Source organism: Aphelocoma coerulescens, chromosome 3 (genome assembly GCF_041296385.1).
Source record: "Aphelocoma coerulescens isolate FSJ_1873_10779 chromosome 3, UR_Acoe_1.0, whole genome shotgun sequence".
NCBI classification, from domain to species: Eukaryota; Metazoa; Chordata; class Aves; order Passeriformes; family Corvidae; genus Aphelocoma; species Aphelocoma coerulescens.
This window is the reverse complement of record NC_091016.1, coordinates 126181143-126193507: the sequence shown is the minus strand read 5'-3', so window position 1 is coordinate 126193507 and position 12365 is coordinate 126181143. Positions and strand designations below refer to the sequence as shown.

The 12365-nt window shown below is 46.8% G+C and overlaps 1 protein-coding gene across 2 annotated transcripts; it reads right to left on the bottom strand.

Moving 5' to 3' along the window:
* Positions 1-2052: 2052 nt before the first annotated feature.
* Positions 2053-12058, bottom strand: LOC138108838 (tyrosine-protein phosphatase non-receptor type 1-like). 2 transcript variants are annotated; one of them, XM_069012026.1, is made up of 6 exons: positions 11895-12058; positions 11194-11422; positions 5106-5179; positions 4305-4514; positions 3710-3871; positions 2053-3087 (listed from the first exon to the last, which is right to left on the bottom strand). In XM_069012026.1, the coding sequence occupies exons 2-6, from the start codon at positions 11327-11329 to the stop codon at positions 2977-2979; spliced, it is 693 nt and encodes a 230-aa protein (XP_068868127.1). In that variant the 5' UTR covers positions 11330-11422; positions 11895-12058; the 3' UTR covers positions 2053-2976. The 2 variants fall into 2 exon arrangements, 1 of the variants encoding a protein (XP_068868127.1); XR_011150075.1 differs by lacking the exons at positions 2053-3087; positions 3710-3871; positions 11194-11422 and having other exon boundaries at positions 4502-4514; positions 11895-12055.
* Positions 12059-12365: the final 307 nt, after the last annotated feature.

Genomic DNA, 12365 nt, shown 5'->3' with positions numbered 1-12365 from the left:
CCCTTTTTGGACACAATGAATTCACTGAAAAAATTTGAAGTATCCCACTCAACACAACCTGGAATAGCAGGAAGTTGCACTGCTCCAAAAAAAAAAAACCTTAGCACAAAACCAGAAATTATAAAACCACCTTACCAACCCTAAACATGTAACCCAAATGAGTGAACTTAAATATTACCTGTATTCAATAGTATCTTCTTCCCAATGTCTTCAAAGCCTCTGTCGCTTTAGAGGCTAAAAGAGCCTGCTGAAAGCAAGCTGAGATAAGCAGAAAGATCCCCATCACTGAAATGAGAGGAGAGCTCTTACCCCACTCACTCCCAGAGAGGGAATGACTCCCCTTGCAAAAGCCTGGGCTTAATATACCCCTGGCCGGGTCCGCCCCTCGTTCCCATGATGCCCAGGGAAAAGGGAGGAGCCAAATCCTGCAAGGTATAAAAGCCCTCCTAGGAGTTGCCACTGTTTGGCTCCTCTGACTTAAATTTGAGGTGAGTAAAGGGCTTGGTAGGAAACTCTTCAGGGAAACGACGATGCTTTCTTTTTTTGCTTTTATATTGAGCAAAAGGGTGGCCGGCCGGTAAGAAATCAAACTTTGTGTTTTGGGAACTCAGCTAGGTAATTTGTTGTTAAGTTGCATAATTATTCCCTAGTAATTACTGAGTAGTACTCCACCTGTGGCTTAGTAGGGTAGAGAAGAATAGTAATTTTATTAACGATGTAACTCTCCTTGGGACCTCTAATTAAGGCTATATACATTATAAATAAAAATAAGACTTCTTAATACCCTCCTAGCTGCTATTAGGGTTACGTCCGTGCGGGGCTCGCTCCCGTATGACGTTCGGTACCGGGGCTTGGGTAGGAGCACCCTGAGATGCAATTTAAATCCTTAAAATGCTCAAAAAGGGAGAGCTTTCTTTGACTGAAGTCTTTAAAATGAGGGAACGGGCGGGAGTTGCCTCCACTTGAACCGATACAATGGCAAATTAATGGCTTCTCCCCTTCAATTTAATCCCCTAACCTATTGGGAAAAGAGGGGTTTTCCTCACTTTAAAACTCTCTGGTGCTGGAAAAAGGGGGATTTTTCCTCAATTCAAACCCTTAGAAAGGAGGGAGAACTGGGCTTCCCCCTCAATTTAAACCTTACAATGATGGAAAAGGGGGAGATGAAAGGGACCTCACATACTGCCCTGCCCGCTCAGGTGCTGCCCCTTGGCACGAGAGCTTTTCCCTGGGTGTTTTCTTGAAGCGATGCTCCTTACCCGGGTGCATCCGGCCGCTCCCCGGCTCCTGCGGAGCGCTGCGACCGTTGTTCCCGAAGCGTCTCTCGGGACGCCTCCGTTGGCCCCTCTCGACCGGCAGCTCCCCGTGTAGGTGTGCCTCGGGAACCCTCTGAAAGCGACCTCTGGCAGAGCCGCCCCCTCCTCATCCACGCCGGTCGCGCTCGGTGCTGCCGCACCTCGGAGCGGGGGGATGAGGCGGAGAAAGGTCCTGCCGGTCGCTCCCTCCCCTACGTGGGCCGTCGTCCGCCCCCGAAATGCCGGGGTGTGGGGCTTTCCTTTCCGTGGAAAAGGACCGGCCTTCTCGTCCGGGTGCACGTGGCCAAAATTGGGATCCCGCCTCCAAAATTCCCTATGTCCTAGGCTTGTACTTACCGAGGAAATTCCCTGCCGATCGCAAGCGATTACCGGTAATGGCTCTTCCATAATTGTTACTGACTTCCGTTTCCTTTGAAGTGTTTGACGTGTTCCTCGAGGGGGTCGAGGGTTTGGCCGGGTCGTTTATGGCCCATCCCGGCAGGCCCGGACCGAACCCGAGCGCCCCCGTCGCCGGTCCGCCCTGAATTTTGGTGAAATATTGATATTGTTTATAAATACTCCCTTTCCCTGCTACTCGGTCTTTCCTCGTGTATCTGCAGGGAGAGGGTTTACTCTATCCCTTGATCCCACCCGCAGCTCTCCGGCCCAAATGCCGATGCTTGCGGACACGATCTAAGCAGAAAACTACTACGAGTGTTGGCTTTTTGAAGTAAAAGTCTTATTGTACATCTGGCTGTACAATTTAAAAAAATGCATCTATTGATGGTCATTATGGGAAAGCTTTTCAGAGGAGAAAATACCCATTTTGGTAGCACAGATCCCATTTTGACAATACTGCATTTTTGTGGGTTTGGGAATCCTGCCTGTACAAGACATCTGAAAATCGGTATTTTACAATTTGATATTTGGAAACGGGGTCATTTTGATATTTTGGAACTTGATATTCTGTTGTTTTGAAATGGAATTAGTTTGGTATTTTGGAACCTGGTATTCTGATATTTGGAAACCGGGTAACTTTGGTATTTTGGAACTTGGTAATTTGTAACTGGGTTACTTTGGTATTTCTGAACGTGTTCTGGCAATTTGAAACTGGGTTACTTTGCTACCTCTGAACGTGGTGTTCTGGTATTTTGAAACTAGGCTATTTTAATATTTTGGAACTGGGTATTGTGGTTGTTTGAAACTGTTTTTCTGGTATTTTGAAATTTGGGTTTCTATGATTTTGAACTAGGTTATTCTGGTATTTTGTTCCAAAATACCAGACAAATAACAAACAAAACAAAGAACAAAATTTTTCTGTAGGCTGTTTTTTTGGTGTATTTGTAGGCTTTTTTTTTTTTCCCTGTGTATTGTATGATGAGCTTTTACTGTTTTTGTAACCTCGGGGTTTGGTTTTTTGTAATCTGCGCCTGGCAGGGACCTGGGGCATCCCGGTCGAGTCTCTAGGCTTCGTTTGCTGTCTTCCGCTACGATTAACAGTTCCTGGCATGGGAACTGTTAAATTACAGACTATATGATGAGATGCTTCCTGAAACAAATTAATTCCAGCTAAATGACTCTTCCTGCTCTGCAGTTCCTATACCTGGCCCGGTTTAAATCCGTACCTAGCCCGACTCTTCGGTCCTTCCGTTTCCTACCGCTCTGCTCGGGGCTTTGCACCTCACGCTCTTTCCTCCCTCGGTGGCGTCACGGCAGAATGCGGCGAGGTTTTGGCCGGCACTTGAGGTCTCCGAGATGAACTTACCGAGAATTCTTCTGCTTTTCGCTGCACCTGCCACAACAACATTTGTTCACTGAAATAAATGCTTTCCACAATGAACTAAAGGTGTAAGGGAACAAGCGCTGCACTGTTGGGGAGGAGGATAGTTTGGCAAGGGAATTACACAGATCTGGAGGCTTGGCAGAATTGAAAAAAAGGCAAGAAAAACACAAGAACTCCAAGCCCAAGCTACATCCACTACACAAAACATATTGGCCATAAAAGCAAGAAATTCCCATCTGCTTCTAAAAAACCTAAGCAGCACAAAATAAAATCTATTTTGCTAGAGTTCTGCTTACCATAAAAAACCCTGATTAATTTAATCATGACACTTAAACTTCAGGCATATTAGAAAACTTGTACTGTCTGAAATGTCAGGGGAGGCTGATGCAGCAGCTCCACCCCAGTCACTGTGCTGGAAAGCACAGGAGGCACCTGCTACATCACAGGTACTTGTGGAAATAAATAAAACGCAGCACTTTAGGTTGTGACAGATTGTAAAGCACTGTACCTAAAAGCCCCATAACATAAACATGTACTGAAGCTGAAGCAAGCACCACGTTTGAAGCTTCTTTCCATCCTGTTCCTTCCACCCACTTGCTGCAGTTCCCTGGGAGCTGCCAGGAGCACTTACTTGCATTGAAGCATCTCCCATGATGAATTTTGCCCCTTCAATAACAGCTAAGTAGGAGAACCGGAGCTGATCTGCAGTCTGGATGAGCCCCATCCTGTACTTCCTCATTTCCAGGAGAACCTGCTTAACGTCCACGGAAGAAGGGTCTTTCCGTTTGTCCGTCTGCAGATAAAAACGTGAAACGTGTTTTCTGCTCTGATGAGGTTCACTACAATGACTCACTTTGTGGTAAGGCCTTCACACCACCCTCCACATTACAGAACGAATGAACTCACATACAATTGGTATCAACGGCTCTTTACTGGGTCTCCAAAAACACACAGGGGAAAACACTGGGCCTCAAAAATGCTGCTTTCCCTGAAAGCAAAGCCTGTCTTTGCGAATCACTCTGAAAACTGGAGACTTTTCTTCCCCTAACTCAAAATGGCCACTTAGGAATGAGACCTGCCTTGGAATACACTCCCAAAACAGCAGAGTAAAACAACAGGAAATCACAGGGAACCCCTCCAGCCCCTGCTCCAGCTCCTTTAAGGCTGCACCAAAGCTCCCCTGAAGGTGCCTGTGCAGGAGAGGTGGCCCTGCAGGTGGCCCTTACCAGCAGCAGACAGGTGTCCACCGGGCAGAAGGTGCCCGACCTCCCGATGCCAGCGCTGCAGTGCACCGCGACCGGGCCGTGCCCGGGGCTCGGCGAGCCCGACTCCCGCACCTTGAACGGGAAATTCGGGAACGAGGCCGGCGACTCTGGGACCCCAAAGTCGGGCCAGGTGGTGTAGTGAAAGTGCAGAATCTCCCGAGTTTCCTGGGTCTGCAAAAACAGGGTTTGGGAACAGTTTTAGTTTGGATACACCAGTCAGAAGGACTGACTTAAATTCCAAGGACAAAGTTTCAGGGAGTCTCAGGGAGTTTTTATAGCTGCACAGCCAAGAAACTAATTACAAGTAATTGTCTCTTGTTGTGAAGGTCTCCACTGGGACCAAAGGGAATTGGGTAAGTAAATTTACTTATTTACAATTCAGTTATTTCAGTGCAGCTCAGAAGCCTGTGTCACTCTGGGTATGGCTGAGACATGAAACCGCCTGGAGTGTCCCCAGGTACGTCTCAGAAATATCCAAGAGTTTCATTTCCATGACATCTCATGCAGAATCATCAAATCCAGACCAATTCGTGACCCCCAGTTTCAAGCCAATCTCCTGGCCCGGCTGCGGCGCGATTCATCTGGTGCCCCGAGATGGGACCCTCTCTGCCCGGCTGCCGGATCCAGGGGTAAGCGGACCTCCCGGTCGCGACCCTGAATTTTCAGGGGGAGCTCGGCTGTCCTTTGGCTCGCGGCGGGGGCGGACAAGGACCATCTGCACCAAATTAAGGTATTTGCTATTCCTTTTAAACACAGAAATACCTGCAGGTCCAGGGTTCGAGTCCCTGAGGGTGGGTTGAAAGTCCCGAAGAAGACTGGGTCTCCCAAAATTAGTCCTGGGCAAGAAAAAAAAGTACTTTTAAGGGGTTGGACCCCCCTGGGAAAGGTACCTTTAAGGGGCTGGACCCCACTGGCGTGTGCTATTGTACTGCTATTTTTGTTTTGTCTGTTGCTATTCTGCTGCTGTGTGAGTGAGAGTGGATGAGACGTGCTGTCAAAGTACAAAGCGAGTGAGAGGCTCTATCTGCGGTTCCGTACCCCGGCGACGGGCTCGACCGGAGGAAAGCGAAGCGATTGGCAAAGAGCGAATGAGCATAAATCACATAAACTGTCGGTTTGGAATTCAACCTTACTGTCCAAAGGGGGTGGATTTTAGAGGAGAAAGATTTTAGCTATTGAATTGAAAACATGCAGACCCCCAACGCCTTTCTGATATAGCTCCATCTGATTTCCCTTTTGAAATCCCGTGTTAAGTGTGAGAAAACGGTTCTAAAGCTTGTCTTTGTGTGCATGTATTAATTGTGAGAGAAAGTGGTATTGTATTTCTACTAGATGGAGTGGGTGGTGTCCAAGCTGCCAGAGGAGAGAGCTTGGTATCAGACTAGAAAGAGCAGGAATAAAGAACTTGGCAGAAAAGGAAAGTGCAGATAATGTTAAAGGGGAGAGTGGCAGAGAATAGTGAGAAATTTGAGAGGAGCTGGTTAGAAAAGTACAGCAAGCGTATGGAAGAAGAGATGAGGAAAAGGCAAAAGCAATGGCAAAGGTGATGGCAGAGGTTGTAAGAATTGTGGACATTGTGGTTAATAGGTTTGGGTGTTTAGTTCCCTTTTCTGCTTGGTGTTTTGTGCGGGGCTGCGAGGCTCCTGTTATGTGGTGCTTGTGCAGAGCTGAAAGGCTCCTGTTTGGAGGGGACCCGTGCCCCTGTGCCTTTTGTGTTTTGTTGTGAAAAGCCAAAATTGGCAGGTTTCGGTTCTGAGGTGAATCCGGAGCTCCTATCTTGTGGGGAACCCTCCCCTGCCACCGGTCTGTGGTTTATTGTGGAGAACTAGAATTGGCAGATTCTAATCCTGCGGCCAATTCTGCAGCTGCTGCCTTGTGGGGATGGTGTTGTCCCTGTGCAGGCCCAGGTATTTGTCATGCAGCCTCATCTGCGGGGGCTGTAAAGAAACCTATGGGGAGAATGTTTTGCTGTCCTTCCTTGGTTAATTTGTTAGTCACCTCTCTACTCCTGGGGTGGACTTGGTAAAAAAAAAAAAATATTGAGATAAGGAACAATTGGTTACTAAAAGATGATTGATTACTAAAAATGTGATTGGTTATTTAAAAAAAAAAAAGGCGACTCAAATGCCTGATTCACAGACTGCGACTCTTGCAAAACTTTTAAAAGCAGTCTCGCTCCCTCCGCTGAAGAATCAATTGGAAGAAACCCCACCGAAAACCTGTGGGAGACAACAAAAGTGGTGCGACAAGCACTTCATAGAATAAAAACTAAAACTCCACTTGAATAAGTTAATGCAATTAAACTCTTGTTTCACTCAGACATATTTTTTGGGGGGAAGTTTGTTTCTTTTCTCTTTTCTAGGAATGTCAAATGTCCCGACATCAAAGATAAAGCCAGCAGTTTGAGAGCAAGGAAACTGCAAGCAGCAAAATCACACCTAAATGTGATAACCGTTGCTTCGCTGTCACTTTGTGTTAGCCCTATAAAGTTTTACTTCTTTTTTAATAATCGGTCTAGTGGGCCAAATTTTCACTTTTCTTTTATAGGAATCTACCAACACATGAGATGGAGCTGTGTGAAAACCAATGAAATTGAAAGTGTCACCATAATTGCTTGCATTGTCAGTTGGTTAATGTTTGTAATTTGTTAGTGTTTTCATTGCAAGTGACAGATCAAATAGTAGTTAAAGCATTCTACATATTCTTGAGTTTAATTTTTGTCTAACTTGTTTTGTCTTTTTACTGAAAAATGGTGTGGCTCAGGTCTTATGGATGTATAATTTGTTTCAACCAATATTATCCTGAGAGTTGGTATAAGAATTTATACATATTTGAAATCCTACAAATATGGACTAACCCTCCCGGTTCTGCCTCAGAAAGCTTCAAAATTATTATAATCTGGCTAAATTTTTTGGATTTTCTAATTAGTGAATTAAAGAATCTTGACAAAACACAAGCAAATGCTACATGAGAAATGATTGAATCCCCCTTCCTAAACCAGGAGGGATACAGAAAAGCCTTCTACCAGCTCTCAAACTAAAGTGCTGTTCAATCTCATGCCATGTCTTAAGAGGATGTTTTAACTTTTCCTCACCCCTCCTATTTATAGCACATTCTGCAATGTCAGTTGTAGGTGCAGAATGGGATGAAGGCAATTTATTCACAAAAGAAAAAAGGCTACTTGAGGTAAAAAGAAAAAAAAACCTTAAGTTTGAAAGAGAATTCATTTCATTTTTAATCCCACCAAAAATAAAGCCACAGTTTGTAGTTTGTGTCAAGATTAAATGACAAGAGTGCTATAATCTGTCTCCTGGAAAACAGAGCATAGCCCTGATGTAAAGATATGTTTGCATGAGAATATTTTGTATGAAAATGTTTTGTGTGTTAGTTTTGTATCATAAAAACTAATCCTTTATAATGTATAGAATTATACAGCAGAGTAAGAATATTATTATAACAAAAACTGTATAAAGAAGCTACAACCAAAGAAGCCTCCTGAAGATACCTGACTAGGACTTTAAAGTGTAAGTTAAACCACTAAGATTAGATAAAGGGAAAACCCATTCTTTGACCAACTCAGGCCTAGGAAAAAAAACAAAACAAAACAAAAACAACCGACCAAACAAACAAGACTGAGAGAAATACCCATAGATAGTAAAATAACAAATCAGATGATCCCATTAGTAAGAGATGTTGAAATTCCAGGGAGATCAAAACGGGCTCCCCCAGTGATTATTGAACTACTGGAAGGGGTACAACCAGTGTCAGTTAAATAATATCCACTAAGGCATGAAGCATGAGTAGGAATGGAACCAATAATTAGTAAATTTATTGATCAGAAGTTGTTGAGAGAGTGTAGATCTTCCTGCAATACCCCAATTCTACCAGTACAAAAGCCAAATGGAAGTTATTGATTAGTTCAGGACCTGAGGACACGTTACTCAAAAAATTACAAAGTGACTGAGTGTGGTTTTCAGTTTTAGATTTAAAGGATGTTTTCTTTTGTCTGCCATTAGGTGAAAGCAGTCAGGAAATTTTTGCCTTTGAATGGGAAAACCCCAGAACAGGGAGAAAAAGCCAGCTTACGTGGACTGTATTGCCACAAGGATTCAAAAATAGACCCGTGATATTTGGAGATCAATTAGCCGAGGAACTGGAAGCCTGGACGCCGCCGCTTGGGAAAGGGGAGGTACGCTCTTGCAGTACATCGATGATCTATTGATAACAACAAGGACCTGTGAAGACTGCAAGAACTGGACTGTAAGTCTTTTAAATTTTCTGAGACTAAGTGGACATAGAGTCTCTCCTGAAAAGGCTCAGCTAGTCCTCCACAATGTTACATATCTGGGGTATGAACTGGCAGGAGGGGAGAGAGCCTTGAGAGACAACAGGAAGGAGGCAATTTGTCAAATGCCCTGGCCAACTGAAGAACCAAAGAACTGAGAACTTTTCTGGGAATGACAGGATGGTGTAGATTATGGATCTACAACTATAGACTCACTGTGAAACCTTTATACCAACTCCTAAAAGAGACTGGGGGAACTCACCTATGCTGGACACCAGAGACTAATAATGCATTTGTAACTCTGAAACGTGAGTTGATGCAAGCTCTAGCACTGGGCATACTAGATGTCACTAAACCTTTTCTGTTGTTTTCACATGAGAGACAAGGACTGGCACTGGGACTTTTGGCACAGAAGCTGGGACCGTACAAAAGGCCGGTGGCTTATTTCTCCAAGCAGCTGGACGTGGTCAGCCAAGGAGGGCCCGCCTGCCTGCATGCAGTGGCAGCCGTGATCCTGAACATAGAAGAAGCTCGCAAGTTCACACTGGGACAGCATATAACTGTTTTTGTCCCTCACATGGTGTCAGCAGTGCTCACACAGAAAGAAAATCACCGGTTAACCCCATCTCGCTTTCTCAAATACCAGGCTGTCCTGGCAGAATTGAAGGATGTGAGTATCCAAGTAACTAACGTTTTAAACCCAGCAGCTTACCTCCAGGGCAAGGCTGCTGAGGAGCCTGTAAGACATGACTGCATCAAAACCGTGGAGGCGGTTTACTCCGGCTGGCTGGACCTAAAGGACTCTCTGCTAGAAAATGCAGCAAACTGGTTCACCGATGGGAGCGGTTACGTCAAGAATGGTAAGCGGCTTGCTGGGTATGCAGCTACAACCACAGACGCTGTCATTGAGGCAAAACCGTTACCTGTGGGGACATCAGCTCAAAAGGCTGAAATAATAGCCCTAACTCGAGCCTTGGCATTGGCCGAAGAAAAACCTATCAACATTTGGACTGAGTCGAGGTATACTTTTGGGGTGGTACACACTCACAGGGCTATCTGGAAAGAAAGGGGTTTATTAACCTCACAGAAGAAATCAAGCACGCTACTGAAATTGTACAGTTACTGGAAGCAGTGGTAAAACCTTCAAAAGTGGCTATAATGCATTGTAAGGGACAGTCCCAGGGTAACACTATCCCTGAACTGGGAAATGCTATGGCAGACAAAACAGCAAAGGCAGTGGCCAGTGGGGTTCAGATCCAAGCCCTAGCTCTAATTCCTTCTAGCATCCTTATAAGTTTAAAAAAAAAAAAAAAAAAAAAAAAACACCATATGACACTGATGATTTAAATTGGATACAAGAAGACAAGGGACAAATGAGCACAGATGGGTGGGCTAGGATAAAGGGTCTCATAATCATACCCAGAAAACTGTTAAAATTATTTATCCAAAGCGAACATTGCATCAGATCACCTTAGATTACAGTTCTTGAAGGTTTGAGGAGGTATGAGACAAACTTACAGCATGGTTACCCAACTTACCCGGCTTAAACAATTGTTTGTAATAGCTATTTGTGTTATTGCATTGTTACTTAGTGTTTGTATTAGTAGTTACTGTTGTATGATATTATGTACCTGGAATCGAGATGCCTATGCTCCATGGCACAAGCATAAACTTAGAACTAAGATAGAGAAGGGTTCTTACTTTAAAGACATGCAAGATTTGTAAAGAATTACAAATACCCAAAGAAAAGGGGGGGATTGAAGAAGGGGCAGTCAATAACTAACTCATGTAAGCACAAGTTAACTAGTGGGAGACAGCAAATGTTAGTTCAGACAGCAGATGCTAAAAACACAACCTAAGAGGCCAAATTCAACTTAATCTTGTCAAGATAGAGGGGACAAGGATTATCTCAGAGGCTGCTAAATCATTCATTATTTAAAGCCGTGGCTCAGTTAAAGAGCAATACCAATTAAGCTCCTGGATAAAAAGCCTGGGAGATCGGGGTTGGTTTTTTTCCATTGTTCCTTTCGGTGGCTTTTTGCAAGCAAACTATGAAGCGGACAAGCCGCAAGCGTGCTACAGTGCCCCTTGCTGGGACTCGCTCCGGGCTGGCGCTGTTCCACGGTGCGAGGGGACCGGAAAAGCCACGCGACCCACGGAACCGGCGGCACTCGCCGCCCGGGGACGGCCCCGCGCTCCCGGAACCGGGCGCAGCGCGGCTCGCGGCACGGAAGCGGCTCCTCCGGCAGGCGGGGGCGGCCCCGCACCGGGAGACCCCTCCCGCCCCCGGCGCCTGCCGAGCGGCACTGGCGCCGGGCCGAGGGGGACCCGGCGGCGCGCGGCTCGCGGCACGAAAGCGCCTCCTCCGGCAGGCGGGGGCGGCCCCGCGCCGGGAGACCCCCGCCCGCCCCCGGCGCCTGCCGAACGGCACCGGCACCGGCGCCTGACCGAAGGGGAGCCGGCGGCGCCCGAGCCCCGCGCACGGACGGCACGGAGCGGGCGGGACGACCCGGGGCGGCGCGGCTCCGTGCCGCATCTCCCGCCGGCCGGCCCGGCGGCGCTCACCTCGGCTCCGCGCGGCTCGGACCGGCGCGGCTCCGTCGGTCCCTGTCGGCGGCCCAGCCCCCAAATTCCCACTCCTCCTTAGAAATTCCCCAGGGGCCGGGAGTGCTCCCGCGCGAGACATTCGGTGCCGGGGCATGGCCGGAAGCGACCTCAAATGCGGTGGCACGCTCCGATTCAAACCTTTCAAGTGCTGGAAAAGCCGGAGTTTCTTTCAATTTAACCCCTGAAACTGAGGCAACGGGGGGTGTTCACCTCAATTCAAACCAATACAATGGTAAATAAATGTGTTCTCCCTTTCTATTTAATGGTCTAAGATATCAGAAAGAGAGGAGTTTTCCTCAACTCTCTCAAATGATGGGGAAAGGGCGATTGTTACCTTCATTAAAACCCTCAAAAAGCAGGGGCAGCAGGGCTTCCCCCTCAATTTAGAACTTAGGTTGATGAAAATGGAGGGGTTACCCTCAATTCAAACCCATAAAATGGTAACATCTGTGCTTTCCCCTTCCATTTAAAATGGAAGGGGGATCCCCTCGTTCAAACACAGACAATAATGAAGGAGGAGTTTCTTCCCTCCATTTAAACTCCTTTTGTTCTCGTAATCCCCATTTTTTTCTGAGGGCACGGGGGGAGGGACTGGCAAGATGAAATCGGAAGGGAAAAATAGAAAGAACCCCCCCCCGCAAACCCACGCACCGGCTCACCTGCTTAGCTGCAGCTGCCTGGCGCCTCCTTTGGCAATGCTCCGCATCTAACTGCATCCGAGTGCTCCCCCAGACCCTGTGAGATGCTCTCACCGTCCTTTCGTGAGAGACCCCCCAGGACCTCACCGTAAGCCCCTCTCCTCCAACATAGCCCTGCAAAAGTGAGCTGAGGTAACCCCTCCTAAAACAGGCCCCGGCAGGAGCCGCCCTCTCCTCACCGTCACAGCTCACACCTGGGGCTGCTCTGCCCCCTCATCATTCTCACGGCTCACACCTGGGGTTGTTGCCAGTCCAAGTGTGAGGGCAGGTGCAGAAAGGATTTGCTGCTCCTTCCCTGGACGGCTCATTGTCTGCACCTGACACGCTGAGGCACTGGGCTTTCCTTTCCATAGATAATAGATAGTTGATGGCAGGTGCAGGTAAACTGTCAGGGTTGGTTTTTGAAATATTTTTTTAAACTAGAAAGTGTTC

Excerpts from the sequence above, each read along its gene's own strand:
- LOC138108838 (XM_069012026.1), bottom strand. The coding sequence starts at position 11,329 with ATGCCCCGGCACCGAATGTCTCGCGCGGGAGCACTCCCGGCCCCTGGG. Across the intron at positions 5,180-11,193 it reads CCGAGCCGCGCGGAGCCGAG|GACTAATTTTGGGAGACCCA; the intron begins GTGAGCGCCGCC and ends TTTCTTGCCCAG. Across the intron at positions 4,515-5,105 it reads CTCGAACCCTGGACCTGCAG|ACCCAGGAAACTCGGGAGAT; the intron begins GTATTTCTGTGT and ends CTGTTTTTGCAG.